This window comes from Mytilus galloprovincialis, chromosome 9 (assembly GCF_965363235.1).
Source record: "Mytilus galloprovincialis chromosome 9, xbMytGall1.hap1.1, whole genome shotgun sequence".
NCBI classification, from domain to species: domain Eukaryota; kingdom Metazoa; phylum Mollusca; class Bivalvia; order Mytilida; family Mytilidae; genus Mytilus; species Mytilus galloprovincialis.
The window spans coordinates 36,769,992-36,795,262 of record NC_134846.1 but is presented as its reverse complement, the minus strand read 5'-3'; the positions used below and the strand labels follow the sequence as shown (position 1 = coordinate 36,795,262).

The 25,271-nt window shown below is 32.0% G+C and overlaps 1 protein-coding gene across 1 annotated transcript in view; it reads right to left on the bottom strand.

The window, feature by feature from the left end:
- The window catches only part of LOC143044931 (uncharacterized), a 54,181-nt gene that overhangs the window by 10,318 nt on the left and 18,592 nt on the right, over positions 1-25,271 (bottom strand). Inside the window, exons 2-6 of the mRNA XM_076217192.1 lie at positions 20,144-20,382; positions 17,526-18,888; positions 15,674-15,840; positions 4,597-4,761; positions 575-723 (exon numbers count right to left, since the gene is read on the bottom strand). Coding sequence (XP_076073307.1) covers positions 575-723; positions 4,597-4,761; positions 15,674-15,840; positions 17,526-18,888; positions 20,144-20,347 — 2,048 coding nt within the window. The 5' untranslated portion in view covers positions 20,348-20,382. The remainder of the gene's footprint in view (positions 1-574; positions 724-4,596; positions 4,762-15,673; positions 15,841-17,525; positions 18,889-20,143; positions 20,383-25,271) is intronic.

Sequence of the window (25,271 nt, the reverse complement as noted above, 5' to 3'; positions counted from 1 at the left end):
CACAACCGAATACCATTGACGTATCGCAAGTGGTTCCATTTAAACTAACCTTAACACAAACTATTGAAAAGTTTTATAGTCAACGATTCATGATGAGGAGGTGGGGTCATATAATTCCATGGAAATGAGACATGCAAATGCCCATACAACTGCATATAAAATACCATTGACTCATAAACATTAGTCTTTGTCTTAAACTGATCTAATCACAAACTTTAATTTGTATACTAAACAAATGTTTCAAGGTCAATAAACCAATGTGCCAATGCTAATATAACTGCATACCAAATATCAATAAGATACCACTAATGGTTCCCAATAAACTTCTCAGATATCATATATTCAACTGATATGTCATTTGTGCACAGAAGTAGGTTTGTGTGCAAGCATGTTCCCATATATCCCATGTTCAAATCTTGGTTAAAATAAAATCATACGCATGTATACTCTTGCTAGATTATGAATCAAATATCAAAGTTTTTTTTTCTCTATATATAGATCAAGGAAAATAATTGTATGAAAGTAAATCTCTGGATTTCAAGAAATATCAGAAAATTAATCAAAAATTCAATACCTTTGTTTTCTAATATTTTGGTATTCTATGTATCTGTCATTTCTAATGTGCTCTCGTTCATCAAAGGTTGAGTCGTAAGGATAGTAATGGAGAAGGAAAGGCCAAGCTTCATGTTGTAGACCAGGTTCTAAACCTCCAAAAAATATATGCTGAAAAATAAAAAAATAAAAATGACAAAATATGTAAGGATTTTATGAAGAAAATTAAATCACATATAAAATTTCACAAATATGGGTGTTATACCCAATATTGGGTATCAATTTACAGTGATAACCAGATGCTCCACAGGGTGCAGCTTTATACGACCGCAGAGGTTGAACCCTGAACGGTTGGGGCAAGTATGGACACAACATTCAAGCTGGATTCAGCTCTAAATTTGGATTGTGATTAAATAGTTGACACAGTATAGGTTTTGGACACAGAATGAATGTGGTCTAATGAACTTAAAATATTTTTTTTGTCTTTGAGCAATCACTATGCTGTTGAATATTAATCCTCTCAAAAAAATGTTTGAAGAAATTTTCTTTTTATTTAATGAGAAAAATTTAACACCCCCCCCCCCCCCCCCACCATTTTTTTTTCACATCCCCCTTTCCCTTTTTTCAAAACTGATCTTAATTCAAATTTCTAATGGAGTTTGCAACAATAACTACTCATTTAAATACATCATAAAATATTAAAATGTAACAAAAAGTGCTTGTTATCACTGAATGGTAAAGATTGTTTTGATTTATCAGTTGGTAGTAAAAGTGAATATACATTATGTATTGTATAAAACAATGATTTAAGTTGATTCAACTAATATTCTGGACAAAGAAAGATAACTCCAATCAATTGAAAATTTCTTGCTATTGCACAATATTGTGCAATTAGATATTTCTTGCTATTGCGTAATACTGTGCAATTGAAAATATTTGCTATTGCACAATACTGTGCAATTGAAGATTTCTTGCTATTGCACAATACTGTGCAATTGAAAATTTCTTGCTATTGCACAATACTGTGCAATTGAAGATTTCTTGCTATTGCTGAATACTGTGCAATTGAAAATTTCTTGCTATTGCACAATACTTAATATAATAATTTTGGATCCTGATTTGAACCAACTTGAAAACTGGGCCCATAATCAAAAATCTAAGTACATGATTAAATTCAGCATATCAAAAAAGCCAAAGAATTCAATTTTTATTAAAATCAAACTTAGTTTAATTTTGGTCCCTTTGGTATTTAATGTAGACCAATTTGAAAACGGGACTAAAAATTAAGAATCTACATACACAAGTTAGATTTGGCATATCAAAGAACCCCAATTATTCAATTTTTGATGAAATCAAACATAGTTTTATTTTGGACCCCGATTTGGACCAACTTGAAAACTGGGCCAATAATCAAAAATCTAAGTACATTTTTAGATTCAGCATATCAAAGAACCCCAAGGATTCAATTTTTGTTAAAAGCAAACTAAGTTTAATTTTGGACCCTTTGGACCTTAATGTAGACCAATTGGAAAAACGGGACCAAAAATTAAGAATCTACATACACAGTTAGATCCGGCATATCAAAGAACCCCAATTATTCAATTTTTGATGAAATCAAACAAAGTTCAATTTTGGGCCCTTTGGGCCCTTTATTCCTAAAAACCTGTTGGGACCAAAACTCCCAAAATCAAACCCTACCTTCCTTTTATGGTCATAAACCTTGTGTTTAAATTTCAAAGATTTCTATTTACTTATACTAAAGTTATGGTGCGAAAACCAAGAATAATGCTTACTTGGGCCCCTTTTTGGCCCCTAATTCCTAAACCGTTCAGACCTCAACTCCCAAAATCAATCCCAACCTTCCTTTTGTGGTCATAAACCTTGTGTTTAAATTTCATTGATTTCTATTTACTTATACTAAAGTTATTGTGCGAAAACCAAGAATAATGCTTATTTGGGCCCTTTTTTGGCCCCTAATTCCTAAACTGTTTGAACTAAAACTCCCAAAATCAATCCCAACCTTCCTTTTGTGGTCATAAACCTTGTGTCAAAATTTCATAGATTTCTATTTACTTAAACTAAAGTTATAGTGCGAAAACCAAGAAAATGCTTATTTGGGCCCTTTTTGGCCCCTAATTCCTAAAATTTTGGGAGCAAAACTCCCAAAATCAATCGCAACCTTCCTTTTGTGGTTATAAACCTTGTGTTAAAATTTCATAGATTTCTATTCACTTTTACTAAAGTTAGAGTACGAAAACTAAAAGTATTCGGACGACGACGACGACGCAAGACGATGACGACGCCAACGTGATAGCAATATACGACGAAAAATTAAAATTTTTGCGGTCGTATAAAAAAATCAAATTTTGTATTGCATCATGCATAAATAGCTGTTATTGAGCAAATATTCATATAAATGACATTGTCTGTCACATTTGTCCCTTTTTAAAAGACCATAGTTCTTAATGAGAACTTGATATAAAGATAATAATCTCCAAAAATACTGCATTTAAAGGCTGTTAATTTTTATCCTGATGATATTTCAGTCATGCGTCTTTAGGGAAAATGTTGTCCTTTGCCGAATGTTTAGGCCACGACATAAAAATTTCTTAAATCCAAAGTTTATATTTATATCACTGAAAATTAATACCTATTTTGGGCAATATTAGCTATAAATGAGAATAGTACCCATTTATGAGGATTCTACCCTACCTGGACACTTGTTTAGGGTCTCATCCACAAAGTTTTTCATAACTAGTATGACATTTAAAGTATTGAAGATTAGAGAACCAAAAAGTATAAGCTATATGCTTTGACCATGACACAAGAAAACTTCCATTTACAAAAAAACATAAATCATAAGAAATGCATACAGGCAGGGATCAAAAATCAAATTTATCTTTCTCAGAACTGAATATAAACATTTTAAGAATACATACACTCAAACAGAACTAATGTGTCAATGCAGCAATAATTTTAAAACAATGACTGTATAATTTGTCAGGTTTTATTCCTTCAGGGTAAACTTTAATGTAATATTCACACAAATAACGGTGGATTCCAATAGAATAAATTGGACATTGCTGTGTGCTGTTATCTAAGTTTGAGATAATGGTTTGTAGCACTTGTTGACTCAATCAAAGCGCTAAAATCTCATTTCTTCAGGCTATTTATCTGATTCCTAGCAGACGGTACAACAAAACTTTATTGCATCAATCTTTTTAGAATTGAAATTCATGGACTGAGCGTAGATTTTCAATCCGGAAAAGCTGTAAATTAAAATCTTTTATATAAAAGCACTGCAATATGAAGTATTTGTGCTTTTCTTTTTAGATCTTTTTATACTTGTTTACTAATTTTGTGTTTGTGAAATCATTGATTTTTAAAAGTGTGGATTTTATTTAGAGGTAAACATGTTTCCATGCATTCGTAAAACTAAAGGACTATTATAACTTTAAAATCAAATAACAACAAGTCCTATTGATTTCTATTATTATCTTTGTAAAGTTGGTTCTATCTACCTACATTGACCCTTTATTGCGGAAAATAGTGACTACAGCAGATCAAACCTCCTGTAATATTTCAAGTACAATTCTAAAGTGTAACCTAGCATTAGATTTGATCTACTGTGAATTCATTAATATACCAATTTTTAGTAGTAAAGGGAAATCATGAATTTTTAAAAATATTCAACAAAAAAATCGAAATTTTCTTGAAAAATTTGTACCCATGAAAATAAATGAATCCACAGTAAATTCAAATCATCTTCAATTTTAAACTTGTAGCCTGATCTTTAAAATACTGTTAACAAACTTAACTTTATTTCGTGTTAAGCCCCTTCTAACCCTTCGCAGCAATTTAATTTTGCATTTGAAAAATTTACTCTATGAAGATAAATAAGAAAAAATGCAAATTTTATTCATGAAAATTTTTTTCACGTTAACTTTCAACTCTCGTAAGTGGCAAAATTAAATTGCTCGCAAAAAATAAGTTAGTTTACAGACCCCACCAGAAACATCCTGGCAAACAGATTTGTAAATGTACCTTTCTTAATTGATAATCTTCCTCTATTTGTCCGTCTACAATCATATGTCTCTTCCACATCTCATCGTCGACCATACTATATACCCCTTCCTCTGGGTGGCACTGGTCATCAGTTAACTGGGGACGTACTATCAAAAACTGCTTGTATGGCCGCGATTCTTTACTCTAGAAAATAAAAACACTCAATCTAAACTCTTTTATCATAAGAATGTCAACCGTACTATCAAAAACTGCATGAAGGGGGCGGGATTTTTTACTCTACAAAATAAAAACACTCAATCTAAACTCTTTTATCAAAACAATTTCAACCGTACTATCAAAAACTGCTTGTATGGGCTGGATTCTTTACTCTGAAAAATGGAAAACACTTAATCTAAACTATTTTATCATAATAATGTCACTAGTATTGCCTACCAGATCACTAGGAAATACAAGAAATAAAGTCACTAGTATTGCCAACCAGATCACTAGGAAATACAAGAAATAAAGTCACTAGTATTGCCAACCAGATCACTAGGAAATACAAGAAATAATGTCACTAGTATTGCCAACCAGATCACTTGGAAATACAAGAAATAATGTCACTAGTATTGCCAACCAGATCAATAGGAAATACAAGAAATAAAGTCACTAGTATTGCCAACCAGATCACTAGGAAATACAAGATATAATGTCACTAGTATTGCCAACCAGATCAATAGGAAATACAAGAAATAAAGTCACTAGTATTGCCAACCAGATCACTAGGAAATACAAGAAATAATGTCACTAGTATTGCCAACCAGATCACTAGGAAATACAAGAAATAAAGTCACTAGTATTGCCAACCAGATCACTAGGAAATACAAGAAATAATGTCACTAGTATTGACAACCAGATCACTAGGAAATACAAGAAATAATGTCACTAGTATTGCCAACCAGATCACTAGGAAATACAAGAAATAATGTCACTAGAATTGCCAACCAGATCACTAGGAAATACAAGAAATAATGTCACTAGTATTGCCAACCAGATCACTAGGACATACAAGAAATAATGTCACTAGTATTGCCAACCATTTCTAGGAAATACAAGAAATAATGTCACTAGTATTGCCAACCAGATCACTAGGAAATACAAGAAATAAAGTCACTAGTATTGCCAACCAGATCACGAGGAAATACAAGAAATAATGTCACTAGTATTGCCAACCAGATCACTAGGAAATACAAGAAATAAAGTCACACAACTCTTTAATTCATTTGACACTCAGACAGCATGGAAAGGTAAAATTAAGAATGGAAATGGGGAATGTGTCAAAGAGACAACAACTCGACCAAGGGGCAGAAAACAACTGAACTGCCAGCAATGGGTCTTCAACACAGCAAGACTGAGCATCAGTAACTCCACAAAAAAGCAGGAGAAGTCTCCAGAGTTCTGGAAGGGAGGTACAATTAGAAGAAACACCATTAAGGAATTATGTCAAATGCATGCATCTAGTTAAAACTAAGATATTGTGCAAAATCGTAGATTCAAATATCTATCAAGTATGGAAGAAAGTCTTTGAGCATCTTGACCTCATGTCAAGGAAAAGAGACAATGCAAGATATCCAATAACATTTAATGACACATGGGAGAAAGTTCTATTAAAACTGTCTTATGACTGACATATACTGAATCCATCGTTTGTGTTATTACTGCCCATGACCCCATACACAATGAGTTTTTTAATGACTTTTTCTCAAATATTGTAAATAAGTTCCAGAAAAATTGTCAAAGTAACAGAACAAAATAACAGATCAAATTATGGTTAAATGATTTTCTAGGATAAGTGGAAAGTTCATGTGATTTACTCATTTCAAACTAAAGATATCTGTAATTACTAAACAATTGGTCTTAATGAAGCAATCGTTTCATACAATTATCTGAGTAATTTTTTTCTAACAACCGTCTTCCATAAAACCAAACACTTGACAAATTGAACGTGACAAGCAAATTTACTTGTAGTCATGTAATTAACAAAGGAGCTTCCACTGTCGTTTATACACTGACAAATTGGAAACAGCAGCGAAACGTTTTTCTTTGAAAAGATAAGCAATTAACTAAGAAATTTTGATTGTCAGTTGTTATTATCAACCCTTACCGATAAATTTCTGAGGGAAAACTAGTGTCAAAAGTGCATGTATCAAAAGAAGCGTCATTCAAATAATCGGATTATTTTCAGTTCCGCAAATAACAAAATTTAAACATCTTTTAAGTCTTTATTAACAAATATATATATATATATATATATATATACTGTGTATTTCATCCTATTGTATTGATTGATTGATTAGTTGATTGGTGTTTAATGCCACTTTCAACAATATTGTGTTATTTTGTGGCAGTCAGTTGTTGTAAGTTGAAGAGGGCCCAGACTACCTGCCTTTGTGGGTATAAGTATGCATATATGTAGATATAGGTTGTATTGAATTATATAACAAGAATGTGTCCCAAGTACACGGATGCCCCACTCGCACTATCATTTTCTATGTTCAGTGGACCGTGAAATTGGGTTAATCTCTAATTTGGCAGTAAAATTAGAAAGATCATATCATATAGGGAATATGTACTAAGTTTCAAGTTGATTGGACTTCAACTTCATCAAAAACTTCCTTGACTAAAAAATTTAACCTGAACGGACGAACGGACAGTGCAACGAACGAACGGACCCACAGACCAGAAAACATAATGCCCCTCTACTATCGTAGGTGGGGCATAAAAATGAGTATCATTTCACTAGAATCTTTTAGTATTTGATAGTTTTATGCTCTTACATATCATTTGGCTAAATACTTATATGAGAGTGTTTCATGTTTTTATATATTACATTGCTTTACGAAATCTAATGTTATATATCATATACAATGGATTATGCTGTGAACCTGATGGTTAAGTTAAGCTGATGATATATAGAAACCAAACCATAAAATGACAGTTATATCTCAATAAACCATAATACCCTATGATCCTATATATGATTGTAGTCAGCAGCTATTACTATGAGTTTAGTCATACTTTGATATGCTGCTCATCTCCCCAGGGAGGTAAAAATGTAATTGCATGAATTCAATTTATGGGAAAATATTTGGAAATCTCAATAACTTTGATCAGGGTTTTTTCATGCATTTTCAATATAATAACTGATTTTGGATACAAAGCATCTAGTGAATATAAGGAAACAATATTTCAGAGAATTTTCATTTGAAACTTTTTACCTTTTTTTTAAAAAAACTTTGATTGAATTGATATAAAATTGTAAGGGCTGAATTTTTACGATTTAAGACAGTTAATAAATAATAATATTGATAAATATTTAAAAATCTTTTGAATGGCACAATTTGATTGGACAGACAAGTTGGATTCTATTTACGAACCCTTTTATAATTAGGGATATAAAATGTGAAAAAATATTAGCTGCTGACAATACAGCTACATGTGTATACAAATACTACTTATTTCAAAACTATTCCACTTCATGACTAATAATAAAATAGCCTTTAAACAAAAGTGTAACCAACATGAAACACAACAGAGGGTAAAAATGGACACCAAACAAACTTGTATGCAGTCTTAATTTTAAAATTAATTTTCTATGTCACATTGTGTCCAAAAACTAACAAAACAGTCATAGTCACATTTAAAATTGAAGACAATTAAAGAAGTTCATGATTTTGAATTTAACATTTTTAAACTAATTAAGACTGCATGTTTTAACAAAACCAACCAGATGCTCCGCAGGGCACAGCTTTATACGACTACAAAGGTTGAACCCTGAACGGTTGGGGCAAGTATGGACACAACATTCAAGCTGGATTCAGCTCTAAATTTGGATTGTGATTAAATAGTTGACACAGCATAGGTTTCTGACACAGAATGAATGTGGTCTAATGAACTTAAAAATTTTTTTTTGTCTTTGAGCAATTCACTATGCTGTTGAATATTAATCCTCTCAAAAAAATGTTTGAAGAAATTTTATTTCTATTTATGAAATCTGAAATGAGAAAATTTGAACCACCCCCACCCCCCACCCCCCAATTTTTTTTTTCACATCCTCCTTTCCCTTATTCCAAAACTGGTCTCAATTCAACTACTCATTTAAATACACCATAAAATATTAAAATGTAAATGCTGCTTGTTATCACTGAATGGTAAAGATCAGTTGGTAGTCAAAGTGAATATACATTGTATATTGTGTAAAACAATGATTTAAGTTTATTCAACTACTATTCTGGACAAAGAAAGATAATTCCAATTGAAAAATTCTTGCGATTGTGCAATATTGTGCAATTAGATATTTCTTGCTATTGCGCAATACTGTGCAATTGAAAATAATTGCTATTGCACATTACTGTGCAATTGAAGATTTCTTGCTATTGCACAATACTCTGTAATTGAAAATTTCTTGCTATTGCACAATACTGTGCAATTGAAGATTTCTTGCTATTGCGCAATACTGTGCAATTGAAAATACTTGCTATTGCACAATACTGTGCAATTGAAGATTTCTTGCTATTGCACAATACTGTGCAATTGAAAATTTCTTGCTATTGCACAATACTGTGCAATTGAAAATTTCTTGCTATTGGTAAATACTGTGCAACTGAAAATTTCTTGCTATTGCACAATACTTAATATAATAATTTTTGATCCTGATTTGGACCAACTTGAAAACTTGGCCCATAATTAAAAATCTAAGTACATGTTTAGATTCAGCATATCAAAGAAGCCCAAGAATTCTATTTTTGTTAAAATCAAACTTATTTTAATTTTGGACCCTTTGGACTTTAATGTAGACCAACTTGAAAACGGGACCAAAAATTAAGAATTTACATACACAGTTAGATTTGGCATATCAAAGAACCCCAATTATTCAATTTTTGATGAAATCAAACAAAGTTTAACTTTGGACCCCGATTTGGCCCAACTTGAAAACTGGGCCAATAATTAAAAATCTAAGTACATTTTTAGATTCAGCATATCAAAGAACCCCAAGGATTCAATTTTTGTTAAAATCAAACTTAAAGTTTAATTTTGGACCCTTTGGACCTTAATGTAGACCAATTTGAAAACCGGACCAAAAATTAAGAATCTACATACACAGTTAGAACGACATATCAAAGAACCCCAATTATTCAACTTTTGATGAAATCAAACAAAGTTTAATTTTGGACCCTTTGGGTCCCTTATTCCTAAACTATTGGGACCAAAACTCCCAAAATCAATCCCAACCTTCCTTTTATAGTCATAAACCTTGTGTTTAAATTTCTTAGATTTCTATTTACATATACTAAAGTTATGGTGCGAAAACCAAGAAAAATGCTTATTTGGGCCCCTTTTTGGCCCCTATTCCTAAATTGTTTGGACCTCAACTTTAAAAATCAATCCCAACCTTCCTTTTGTGGTCATAAACCTTGTGTTTAAATTTCATTGATTTCTATTTACTTATACTAAAGTTATTGTGCAAAAACCAAGAATAATGCTTATTTGGGCCCTTTTTGGCCCCTAATTCCTAAACTGTTCGGACCATAACTCCCAAAATCATTCCCAACCTTCCTTTTGTGGTCATAAACCTTGTGTCAAAATTTCATAGATTTCTATTTACTTAAACTAAAGTTATAGTGCGAAAACCAAGAAAATGCTTATTTGGGCCCTTTTTGGCCCCTAATTCCTAAACTGTTGGGACCAAAACTCCCAAAATCAATCCCAATCTTTCTTTTATGGTCATAAACCTTGTGTTAAAATTTAATAGATTTCTATTTACTTATTCTAAAGTTATAGTGTGAAAACCAAATGCCTTCAGACGATGACGACGCCAACGTGATGCCAATATATACGACCAAAAAATTTTCAATTTTTGCGGTCGTATAAAAATTATAGAAATTCAACAACCAAATAAAAGGTAAACATCGAGTTATCTCCCTTCAAACCTTTATTCTTTTAGTAGGGGATAATACAAGGACCATAATACTAATACTCACTCTTTTGTGCTGTAAAATTCAAAACAAATGTATAAAAGGAAGATGAGGTATGACTGCCACAGGGAAAACTTTTCACAAGAGACAAAATGATCTTCAAACTTGTCTTAAGACATTGCTTATATAAATCTATGATATACCTTTTATAAATCTGTCAAGAACTTTCCACACATGAAAGTACTTACAAGACTAGATGGACGACAGTTAGACAGACAAAGCGTGTTTCTATGTTCCCTACCATGCATTGCACAGGGGAAAATAAATAAACTTATGTCTGACTTGTATGTAATTTATGAAAATTGGAGATACCAAGGCAATACAAAATACACCTCAATTGTACCTTTTAAACTGACTTATTCAAAAATTTTAACAGTTGTTCAGTCACCACTCACATTTATCTTCTGAAACAGCACAAAAAATAAAAAAAAAAAAACACTGAACTCTACGGTAAATTCAAAGTCCATAAAAACTACCAAAATCAAATGTAAGACTTTATCAACCAACGGAACAAATGGAAAGCAACTGTTATATTTCTGATTTACTATAATCATTGTCCAAAGAAAATGTTGGGTTTCACCTGGTTTTAAAGTTTGCTTAACCTCTGAACTTTTGCTACAGCCACTTCAATGCACTGACAAGACAACAACAACAAATATGACACATTTTAATATTGAATATGACACCAAATCTAGATAAATTATGCCATGGATCATAGTGTCACATATCAGTAGATTCAGTACTGTATTTTGTGTTCAACATAAACAAAAGACAGCATGAATAATGTTGGCCTTATTCACACTGTAGATTCAAATTACCTGTAAATGTAGTGATTTATATATCATATACATTGTGACACAAAAGCTTTATAATGCATTATAGAGAAATATCAGATATTGGTTGAAATTGTCCTTAATAAGCTTGTGTTTGCTAATAATCTACTAAACACATCCATTATCAATATTGATGCAATTGCGCTGAATTATTTACCGGTATATATATTTCAGCAAAATAGCAATTGATGTTCTATCTTCCATTTTTTTGTATTATTTCGATGGCACCAAAATACATTTGAGCATGAATAATTCATCAAAGGGTTAATGAAACAGAATTTCCGCAACACTACTATTAATGTAATTTGTTAAACAGGAAATGAAGATAATCAACAAAATGAAATTTATAAAAATTTACGATGTTTTCATATCATTTATAATGTGCCGATTCTATTGCAAAAAATTGATTTTTTGTAAATATTAACCAATCTATAGTATTGACAGCCATTAAACGTATAAATGAAATGCTTGTGAAGTGGTAGATATTAATTTGAGATTGGTTAACAATTAGTAATAACCATTCTGCTGCGTCCTCATAAAATCATTGTTAACATGCATGTGGAGATTATGAACAAACAGAATAATATTTCTATTGGGAAATTTGTTGATCGTTTAGATTACAAAAAAATAGACTGCTTTGCAATTGTAACTAAAGAATTACTTATATATTATTAAAACATGCTCAAAAACTTATAATCAATTCAATCATAAACATTTCTAATAAATGGTTCCCAATTGGAAAGTTTTCACCGAAAGGAAAAGAAATTGAAACATTTCTCTATATATAAGGCAAAGCCAAAATATGTATAAGCTTTTGCTTTCATAACAGATTTTAATAAGTTAAAAAAAAGCAAGTCCTAGGCCCTCTGTCATAAAACTTAACTTGGTGCTTGAAATACCAAATCCAGCATTTTGATTGGTTGAATTATGTGTTGTGATAACTATAATCATACTACTAATGTCAATAACCAGAAAATCTCTCGTTACAATTTGCTTATTTCTGACATTTGTTTACGTTTTATGTGCAGACCAGGGGTTGAAGTTATAAAAATTTGCTCAGTGCTTGGAGCACAAAAATCATGCTCGAAACATGAAATCCAGCATTTTGATTGGTTAATTTTAGAGTATGAGTACAAAAAAACTGACTTCAATGCCAGATCACTGCACCCTTGAACTGATAAGGTTGTTACGCCAGATTTATGTGTTCATGGATCTATCAAAAATCATATGTCCATTATATAACAATTTCTACTGAAATATATCCTCCATTCCGATATTTTTTTATCAATGTTCTGGCAAGGCTTTATGTACATCCAATACCAAAAAGACATAATATTGAGTCACTTTAAATAAATACAGAATCAAATCTTATAATATACTTTCAAGTATTGGACTTTGAGCATTTGTAATGAAGGTAAATTCAGAGAAGAGCACTACATTCACATTGAACAATTTATGGAGTGTTATTTTCATTTTTTCCAAGCAATACATGTACATGGAAATGGAAGATAAATAGTGTTTTATTGGTACACAATGAATGCAAATAGTACCCATTTTTCAACAAATCTTTCAGAAGGGTTAAGATTCTAATTTATGACACCTATCTGCCACATGGTAATGTTCCCACATTCCCTAAGCTTTTTATAGACTTGACAAATAATACATTAAATTTCAAAACTTTTATAAATGTTGAAAAATCTACGTTCAGACTTTAGTTTTTCAAAGTAAGCAATACTTCAAAATATAATGACTAGATTAATTATAGCGATGTATGAAACTGTAATAAGAAATTATAGTCTATTGATTAAGTGAAACTATCATTTATAACTATCAGTAACTATAATATTACTTGAACAAGCAAACTATAAATCATCATAGAATATGTTGTATTAGAGATTTTTTATTGCTGATTAATATGAAGTTCTCTAGTAGATTCCTGAATTAGCTGTATCTGAGTTTAGTTTGATGTGGCCATCTTAAATGCAATGAAATGTTTTTATAAAAAATGTTTTCTTTCCTGTTTGAATTTTACATTTGTCATTTATAGTTGACTATAGGGTATAGGCTTAGCTCATTGTTGAAGGCTGTACAATGACCCTATAGTTGTTAACTTCTGAGTCATTTGGTCTCTTGTGGATAGTTGTTTCATTTACGATTATACCACATCTTTTTTTTTCTATTGTATACAAATGTCATAAAATGGTTATTCCAACAAAACCAAAGTGTCAATTCCAAATCAGAAACCAGTTGGTGTCTCCCTTCAGTTGGTTCTTAATGTTCATTGGAGAATTTTAAGAAGAAGGCATATCTCTGCTAAAATTATAAACTTTTTTTTCTATATAGGCATTTGAGATTTTATGTTCATTTGTTTATTCTTGATAACAGTACTATGTTAAGGTGGTACCTAACACTACAGGGAGATAACTCTGTAAAGTCAGTTAAACGTTTTAATTACGTTGTGTTGTAAAAGGAATATTAAGCTTCTCAATGATCAAAATTGGTGTTTGTCAAACTGCTAATTAACCAGTGTAATTTTTCTGACAGAACGGTTGGTTCAAAATTTTTTAAATTTTTATATTTTTGTTAAAGGGTCAAAGTAAATAAATTGACAAAATTTTATGAAAATTAAACGAGCCAAATTAATTTTAGTGAAAGTGTTGGATACCACCTTAACTTATCATCAGATTGTCTTTTCTAGTTGTTGAGTTGCTGCTGTTGCATACCCTATATATTTTTATCATGTCTTAAAGATGCTTGGTCAAAATACCAGTACTAGTAAAAGTTTCAAATGTTTAAGGATTCTATAATACTTTGTGTACTACACCATACTGATAATCAGTAGAAAACAGAATTAAGAAATTATAGTTTATTGATCAAATGATGTTCTATCCTCTACATCGGTAACCACTGCTATAACAAGAGATCAATCATCATTATATACTGTCTATGTTTTATTAAAGAATCAAACAGTCAGTTTTGTTTACTTTCAAATTCTTCTCCGACAAGCCAATTATTCCCACTATGGGGAGTATTTTGTAATTTCTACCGAAAGTCAAATTATCTTTATAATTTCTTACATATCAGCTTGTGATGTAATTTTGAACAATTTTTCTTCCAATTATTTTCAAAAATAATTTTTTCTAAGCATGTTCGTAATTGACTTACAATCATGACAACAGACATATAATTGAAGTGGTTGTGAGAGTAATAGATCTAATTACACCTTTACGTCTGTAGACAAATTCTATATGCAGTTTCTTCAAAATGGGGAATTCCAGTTTGAATCATGGTTTAAACAACACGCTGTGGTTTATTTTCTATCCTTGGTGAACCCACATTGAATTAAGAAATTTAAATATTATAATTTAAATGAATAAAACTAGTTTTACCTTTTTCAGTACAGTTTTATAAAACAAAGCACTCAGGAGCATAGCAAACTTTGCCATTTTACTTTATATGCTTTAGTAGGTTAATGTAAAGATAGAAGCAATTCAACATGATATAAAAGGTAATATATAAACAAATAAATATAATAAAAAGAATAAAAAAAAATTATAGAGGTAACATGCAACATACAGACTACAAAATATGTCAAGCTAAAATATCCCCACATTTGAGACCAATTAATCAATACAATTTATTTTGCTACTACACTTACTCTATTCCCGAACAATGTTGAGTGATACATATAGATTCTACTACTGCATCAAGTGTGATACAATATTTATCCACTCAAGACAGGTAAATTTTCAAATTTAAAACGGGAGGCTCGCCGCCAAGCGTTTTTAAAAATTCAAAATTTAACTGTCAAGAGTGGATAAATATCGTATTACAAGATAAGATAAGATAAATTTTATTTCTAATAGTGGACCCATTATAGGTGTAATCAGTAAATTGATTTTTTACATGAGATTTGGTGGTGGAATCTGTTTCTCTAATGATTTTCTAACAATATGCAGGCAAACTACTTATTCCTTCTTTTCGAATGATCTGCAAAAAGATGTGCTCTTTCTATGTGACGTCATCAGACGTTGTAGCCTTTGTTCATGCCGTCACAATAAGAAATTTAGAGGAAAGCAAGAAAATTTGATGTCATAATAGAATTTTAACAAATGAAGAACTGAGATCAAACGAACCGCACGTTGATTAATTTTTTTTATACAATGGGTAAAGAAAGGAATTGACGAAGAGTTAGAGAAAGTTATTTATAACTGGTTGATCCTGTTGCTGTAAAAAAATCATACATACTTGATCCTGAGCAAACAGATTCCAATCCTTGAATATTTCTGCCAGTTTATCTAGTCCCCCGGTATGGAAATGTAAGATTTTATACTGACTCTCACGACTAGCTATCACTACTTGTCCTTTAGTGCAGTCTGGATCACTGTAAAACAACCGTAACGATCGCATCTGACCTGAAAATAGTAATGGAAATGTAAGATTTTATACTGACTCTCACGACTAGCTATCACTACTTGTCCTTTAGTGCAGTCTGGATCACTGTAAAACAACCGTAACGATCGCATCTGACCTGAAAATAGTAATGGAAATGTAAGATTTTATACTGACTCTCATGGCTAGCTATCACTACTTGTCCTTTAGTGCATTCTGGGTCACTGTAAAACAATCGCAATGATCGCATTTGACCTGAAAATATAGAACTCCTTGCATTATACATATATTCAGGATATTTCAGTTGCATAAGTTAGATTTGGAGGTACATGTATTTGGTCGACACACATAAAACCCTCAACATATTTTTTTTTGAAAGGGCAAAAACATTTTGACAGAGAAGATTTCATTTTCCCCTGGATCTTTGCAGGGATGAGGAGAAACAAACATATTTCATTTGGCCACAGTAGCAAAAATAGTAAGTTGCTCTTTGCAAAGTGTATGAAAGTCAGCTTACCATGCATATATAGTACAGAGATGCAACTAATCGTCAGACCTGTCGGACCTAAGGGGCAGAATTTATGCAGGTCCGGCAAAACTCGTTGCTGTGCAGGACCTGATGGCCGGCAATATTTTAGTCTGCTTGGGTCAGCCAAAACTTAATTCTCTGTCAGTCCCAGCAGAGTATTTTGTTTTTAAAATTGTGATTTTACAACCACGTTGCATGATTAGATAGAACAACATTCAAGGCTTCGATTACATAATAGAAATCGGGAGTTCAAACTGTTTTAATGATAAATATTATAGCCTGGCATAACTTTCTCCTTCCTTAAAAATAAAAAGTAAACCTTTTGCAGTATAAATTATCAGTTTTGAAATCGTATGTTTGACATCGTTAATTCATTGAAATATTTATATCAAACGCAGTTGATTAGTTGTAACAGAGAATACACACGATTGGTTTGAAAAAAATGATGTAACCTCCGTAGCAGAGTTCAAAAAATATATGGGTCACTGAGTATTCATAATATATTTCAGATCGTCTGTTGTTTTGATGTCAAAGATTATTTTATTTTTTAAACTTTTCTTTCAAATTAGTATTAATCCAGAAAATAGTAAAAACATTGCCTGACTGTACCTAAGTTGAATATCTATATCCAAATTCAATTAATTAAAGCTGTTATCCATGATCACAAATTGAATGCTTTGTTTACAATTGTTAAAGGCCATGTGCTTTTTGGCGTGAAAATTTGGAAAACCCCTTAACAGGAAACAGTTATATTTCATTGTTATTAATAAACAGTAAGAATTTTTTATTTTTATTAACTGCTAACATTTATATACTTTTTATACTCTATATAGAGGGGAGGGTGGGGGGGGGGGTGCTTTTTTTCATAATATTACGAAAATAGATTTTTGTGAGTGAAAATATAGGTCTGGCAGAAATGTGATGGGTCTGGCAATACTTGGTACCCTGTAGGCCCCAATGTCTGACAGGAAAAAAAAACTGTTTGCATCTCTGATAGTAAATAAACTCATCATAGATACCAGGACTAAATTTAGTATATACGCCAGACGCGCATTATAGGCTATCCAGTTTCCTCCATCAAGAAAACTACTTACCATAAGTATTCAACCCAATTAACCATGTGTTAACATGCATAAGCAAATAAATCTTCCTTTTACACAAAGTAAGACCTTTACTCACCTAGATCTACAGAAAAAACACCACAAACTTGATCCTTGCCATTTTTACGTAGACCCTTGCTTCGAGAGTATGTTACTGAATTATTTGGGAATGATAAATTATGTGAGTATAATGAAGAATCACAACTTGACGGAGATTCAATGAAGTTGGGATCTAATGATGGATAGTTCTCCGGTGATGAACTTAAACTTGGTGGTTTTGAGTCTGGTCCTGAAGTAGTTGTTGAAGACGTGGATTCTGACATTGTCCTATATCTTGTCACGGAAATATCGGGAGTAGTTCCAGAAGTTTCTATTGCATCTTCATCACTTTTCCTTCTATAATTTAAGTCCGTTGGAACTTTTGATCTTTCATGAGGTATTTTTTCATTGATATAATTTGTATCATTTGATTTTAAGTCACTAGATTCAGTCAGATGATCACAATGACCGTTTTCTGTCACATTTTTATGAACATTTTCTTTGAGTTCGTTTAACATTTGATTGTAATGAGCACCTGAAGGGCTTGGATGTGTTGAATCTGAACTGAGACTAATACCTTCCCCGTCTGTTGATTGTGACATACTAGAACTACTATTCGTTTCAAATTTACTCTCATTCTTGTTGATATTATGTTCCTCGCTATATTTGTCATGATCTACTATTGGATCTTTTTCTAATTCTTCCGTCACAATCACAATATTGTCTCCTTCCATCTCAATACTGACTGATTTATGTCGTATCTTGTTTTCTTTCACTTTTGCACGAAGTTTATTTCTATTTAACATGGCTGCCAACTGCTCTTCAGCCGTCAAACTATCACTTGTATCAGGAGAAGACAACTCCTCTGCTTCTGTTTTTTTAACCGAACTGCAGTTGTTTCCCTTACTGGTTTGTAAATTGTTTACATTCACCCCTATTTTATTCATTCTAACATATTCACCTCTGAAATTTTTCTCATTATTTTGAACAATTTCTTCATGATCAGGTCCTAGTCCTGAATCGGTTTGTGATTTACTACTCAAACTACACTTTCTCCCACTTTCATCAAATTGAGACCAGCTTTCTCCACTGGCAAATTCATCTCGAGATCCAACAGAAACTTCTGAATTAATACTAGAATTATCTAGACTGTGTTTTTTCTTTGACTTTACTGGTCCCCTGTCCAAATAATACTCATACACATCACTGTTAACAGATGATCCTCTGGGAGAACTGACTGGTGATGGTGTGGTGACCTTGCTAAATTCAGGTCGCGGTTGTCTGCGTGGGCTTGGTTTTAATATAGTATCATCTGTTTTATTTGGACTGTTTTCTATACTCCTTGGGTTTTTCTTCAAACTTGAATTAGGGATCCAGGTTAAAATAAGCGTTGGTCCTCTCGACTGTAAAATAAAAAAAGATAACGATGAATTGAAGAGAAATGAAAAAATATTGAGTACAAAGTTATTAATTAAAGACTAGTACTATCTAAAGTCAAATTGATTTCTATAGGTGGTGGATTTCATTCTTAATTCGGACTGCATCAATGCCTGCAAAATTTAAAACAGTTGATTCTTTTATAAAAAAAAATCTTCAAAAATATCTAAGAGATCCATGATTTTGTAAAACTTCCAACTATTGAAGTAATACAACAGAAATGGCTGACAAGATGTGTTATTCAGTATGTAATCTTCTGTTCTATTACTGAGTTTGATAACATATATATCAAAGTGATACAATTAGGTATTTGCTGGTTTGGTTGAACTATACCTCATTGATTTTTAATCACATTAATTGTTGGTTTAATATCTTGTTAACATCTCTCCATTCATATTTACCATATGCATGCATGCACAAACACAACAACTTGAACAAGTACAATATATAACAGGAAATTTTCATGTGTGTCTGATTTTTTATTTTTTCAAGATAGACATTTTATAGCAAAATTTACCCTACTCAAACTTTTCTATGTAGATCTTTTAAAATGCAATACATTTACAAGGTCATAAAAACCTCCAATTGAAATAGTCAACAAAGGACATATTTTCTGTAGACTTTGGATAAACAATAAAGTCATATATCAATGAAAAATTCCATTTTTCTTCAGTCAAATAAAATAGGTACCCACAAAAAAAAATTGAATCCATAATACATTATTCATCTTCTCTATCTGTGATTTAATATCAAACAAGAATGTGTCCCTAGTACACGGATGCCCCATCTGCACTATCATTTTCTATGTTCAATGGACTGTAAAAATGGGGGGAAATCTCTAATTTGGTATTAAAATTAGAAAGATCATATCATAAGGAACATGTGTACTAAATTTCAAATTGATTGGACTTCAACTTCATAAAAAACTTTAACCTGAAACGGGACAGACAGACAGACGGGCATACAGACGAACGAACAAACGAACAGACGGACGCACAGACCAGAAAAAATAATGCCCCTCTACTATCGTAGGTGGGGCATAAAAAGCTAGCTGTAGCACACCTCTAGCTGCAAGATTATCTCATTGTGTTGAAAACCCATTGGTGGCCTTCGGCTGTTTTCTGCTCTTTGGTCGGGTTGTTCTCTCTTTGACACATTCCCCATTTTCATTCTCAATTTAAAATAAGGAGTAATACATGCATAAACAATACACATTATTACCTTGTCCATTTGAGATCTTATATTCAGGTAGCCAGGATGATGTTCCGAGTCCATGGTCAGTGGTGCTGGTGGGTGAACACATACATTATTCTTACAATAAATAATCTCTCCATCAAGAGGAGGAGGCTTTAAATCACTACCTCCTATACCTAACAAGTTGGTAGCTTTCTTAAATATGGTACTGAATGCCATGACTGGATCCATGAAACTTGTCACTGTGCTATCTGTTCATGCTGATTCTGAAAAATAATAAAATAAACCTATGATTTAATGAAAATAAATCCCAAAAAGAGGCTCTAAGGAGTCTGTGTCACTCACATTGGTCTATGTGCATATTCGAATTCAACAACGGAACTCACCAACATTGTAGATGAGTACCATATAGAATTCTAAAGTCTCTATTTTAGTGATCTTGTATTGCTAATCATGTGAGCTAAAAAGGTGAGTTTATAGTCTTTTCCTCTTTTAATATCAGTTCTCATCCCCTTGTGTCTCTCAGTATTTCAAGACTGAGGCTTTCCTGCAGATGTTCTCTCTGGCTTCTACTTCCAATAAAAACTGGCTCTACTATCAAGGCATGAGTGGCATTAACACTTAAAATCTATCAATCCAGATAAAGGCTAAAACCTCATACATATCAGCTCCTAATACAAACTAAGACCTCATACACATCAGCTCCTAATACAAACAGATAAAGGCTAAAACCTCATACACATCAGCTCCTAATACAAACAGATAAAGGCTAAAACCTCATACACATCAGCTCCTTATACAAACAGATAAAGGCTAAAACCTCATACACATCAGCTCCCAATACAAACAGATAAAGGCTAAAACCTCATACACATCAGCTCCTAATACAAACAGATAAAGGCTAAAACCTCATACACATCAGCTCCTAATACAAACAGATAAAGGCTAAAACCTCATACACATCAGCTCCCAATACAAACAGATAAAGGCTAAAACCTCATACACATCAGCTCCCAATACAAACAGATAAAGGTTAAAACCTCATACACATCAGCTCCTAATACAAACAGATAAAGGCTAAAACCTCATACACATCAGCTCCTAATACAAACAGATAAAGGCTAAAACCTCATACACATCAGCTCCTAATACAAACAGATAAAGGCTAAAACCTCATACATATCAGCTCCTAATACAAACAGATAGAGGCTAAAACCTCATACACATCAGCTCCTAATACAAACAGATAGAGGCTAAAACCTCATACACATCAGCTCCTAATACAAACAGATAGAGGCTAAAACCTCATACACATCAGCTCCTAATACAAACAGATAAAGGCTAAAACCTCATACACATCAGCTCCTAATACAAACAGATAAAGGCTAAAACCTCATACATATCAGCTCCTAATACAAACAGATAGAGGCTAAAACCTCATACACATCAGCTCCTAATACAAACAGATAGAGGCTAAAACCTCATACACATCAGCTCCTAATACAAACAGATAAAGGCTAAAACCTCATACACATCAGCTCCTAATACAAACAAATGTACTGTAAACCAACTAGTTTTTGCGAGGATTTATTTTCCCAACTTTTCGCGAGTAGAAAATAGCGGAAATATAAATCGTTATGAATGTGTAAAACTTGGATCTTTTCAGATAATACTTCATCAAGTAAAGGAGTAGGTTCAGTAAGACCGCTTTTTAGCCCCAAAATATACCAGTTTTACAAAATTGTTAAAATGTAAACCTTTAGTTATTTATTGGACAGTAGAATGCTTCTGCTACATAAATATGGGCTGTTTTTGACAATACAATGCACATATATCCGGTACTAGCACCATTAAGTCATGCTAAATTACTGAAATCCTCATAATTCTAGCATTTTAGTTAAATTTTAGACGATTTTCGTGAAAACGAAAGTGGCCGCATTCGTGTTCATCCTTAATATTGAAATGTAAGTTGTATTTTATGATAATACATAACATATATAAAGGTTGAGGATGAACACGGATGCGGCCACTTTCATTTTTACCAAAAACCATCTGAAAAGTGACATTTTTCGGCATATTAGGTAGATTTTTCATATTTAAGCTTGAATCGGATCGTTTTTAAGACTAAATCTGTTAAAATCTTTCACATTAACTAATTAATTCAAATAAAATAGACACTTAAGTGTTTAAAAAGTGGTCAAAATCTTTCATCAGATGAACCTGAAATTTGAGGCCAAAATCGTTCCTTACCGGACCTACTCCTTTAAAAAATGTGAAATTAAATCGCCCTGAAATGGGCATATAGGGACAATTTAAAAGAAATAAAGTATCCGTGAAAATAAGTTGGTTTAAAGTAGTTTCTCAATGCTTCATATCATTGGCGGATCCAGGGGGGTGGGGTGGGTGGTTCCGTGGGTTGCAACCCCCCGTTTTTTTTTTGGACAATCAATGCATTTGAGTGGGAGCATATAGTTGGACCCCCCCTTTTAACTCTGAGTTGGGAACCCACCCTTTTTAAAATGGCTGGATCCGCCCCTGCATATAAAATTAGTACAAAAAAGTAGCCATAAGGCCAATCTGACATAATAAGTAAATTAGACAAAGACCAATTAGCTGACAGTCTGTCAAATAATAGAGCATAAATTTAGCAATGTACTCTTGAAGACCAATAAAATCAGATACAAAGCTGGGTTTAGATTTAAATGTATAGTACATGTTGTACTTTTAACAATGTAATAATGATAAATAGGATTATATGGAAATCAATTACTATACCCATTTATATATGAATTTTAAACATCCAGAATATCATAACAAAATCTTCTGACAAAGTAAGTTCTCAAGGACATCTAGATATATGCCCTTACTAAACATATGACAGTTGATGTTACTATTCCATATTCACAGTTACATTTTTGATCAACAAATATAAATCCAATTGACAAATCTGTTTTCTTTAATATCATAAACAGGTATACAAACAATATGTGTATCTGCAGCATCAAGTCCCAAAGCTTCTTCCGCACGATATTATAGGTTTTCTTACAAAATAAGTTTATTTTGATTGTATCGATTACTTTTTTTACAAAGCTGATGGATTTATCATTGATAGAAATCTCCTTTGCTCCAGGTAATATCAATATAAATCACATATTCTACTGACTTTTTGCCTTAGAATATAATTTCATGGTGACACGATTTGAAAAGTTAAATTCAATTTTACTGTTCATTTACTTTACTGTATTTTAAATATACATGCATGGGATGGAGAGATGTCTCATTGGCAGTCTCATACCACATCTTATATTTAATTACATGTTTGTTAATGTACTCTTTTTCTCCATTGTATATGAATTCATTGCTCCTTTGTAATTTCATTTTCCCTTTCATCAGCGATCTTACAATTTATGCCTGAAATCAAATTCTTTAAACATAAATATTTAAGTCCTTGATGTTATTTGAAAGTTCTAAAAAGCATGCATATATCAATTGACTAATATAATACTGGAAACCCCTTAGAAAATACCAGATAAAAAAATTAGATGCTGATAAATGAAAATAACATAATGAGGGGGCAGGACCTTTTTCGGGACGTCGGGATTGGTTGTTTTTAAGCTTGGGATTTCGGGATTTACCCTTTCGGGATCCGGGATTTCTTTTTTCGAATTTAGGAATGTCAGGATTTAATTTTCTATAAACTGGAGACCTCAGGATTTCATGTTTTTTAGCCCAGGATTTCGGGATCAGGACCCCTCAGGACGAAAAGAGGAAAAGAGAAAAAGATTTATTTTTTCATGGTTTTAGTTTTGCTAGGTTTAAGATTTTTTTTAGGTCATATTAACATGAAACTAGTACGTGTCATGAAGATAATTGTTAAAAATATATGTGTCAAATTTAGATTTTGACCCAAATTTTGTAGTTCATTGAACATTTTAAAAAATGTCAAAATGGGGGGAGGGCAAATATTCTTGTTTGTTATCTAAAATAGATTTTTTTACAGCATACACAATTGAACTAAAAAAAAAAATCCATTTAAGTGTTTCTTTTTGTAATTAAACATGAATATATGATCTCAACTACAATTACATTATAAAGTTCAAACCTATAATTATCATCATAAAAAAATATAAAAAAATATTTTTCTTGCTTTTTTATCAATATTCAATGTTCTACTGGATCCTAGTTAGCCATTTAGCATTAATCCAATGAACGGTGACAAATCATAATAGCAGATGGACAATAAATTTTTAATTTACATGTTTATCCCCGAGCCAGATGTGAACATAATAAAAAAAAAAACGAAGAAATCCTAATATGAGAATTAAATATTATACAATAAATGATACAACACACAATTACTCACATTCTAGATAAAATACACAATTATCCAAAAAAAAAACGTCAATAAATATAAACCACCATATGTGTCATTTGCCTTGAGAATATAAACAATGTAAACACAGATGAAATTTCTGTCATCAATACATATGTATTAAGCTGATCAATAAATTATAACAACAATGGACACGACCGTTTGACAGAAAAATTATTATACTCAATCACTAACTATGACCACTATATAATTGGTGGCAATTTTCATATGATGTATAAATAATCAATTACAATCAATTTCCATTTGTCATAATATTCCATAATAACTTTCATTACGACCAAATTATTTCCCTTTTTACGTCATATAACTATCATCCCAGAAACTAATATGGATTATTTACATGCAGATGATGCACACTTGAAAAGAAGTCGTATTTCTTTAAAAAGCAAAGAGTTCAAGAAAATTTCCTGTTGCATGCTATATTTCCTTTTACACTGTAAACTGAACAGATATTTATTGGTTTTAGTCACATCTATTTCTCCACAGTGACGATTACTGATGAAAGTTTAGACTAGTAAGGAAGCGTGCAGTGATCTTATAGCTAAGGATTCCTTAATAAGACACTGGGAACAATAAAGATGCTTATTAGGATAATTGCAGACATTTGCCAAAGTTCATGCATACTCCAATGCAATTACAATCAGACAAACTGCCTTGACACTTGAACAGCTGTTTTTTTAATTTTCCTAATTAGGGCCTTTAAAAAATATGGGGGAAGTAAGAACCACATAAAAGGCTTCCATTATTCTGGGTCTAACGATG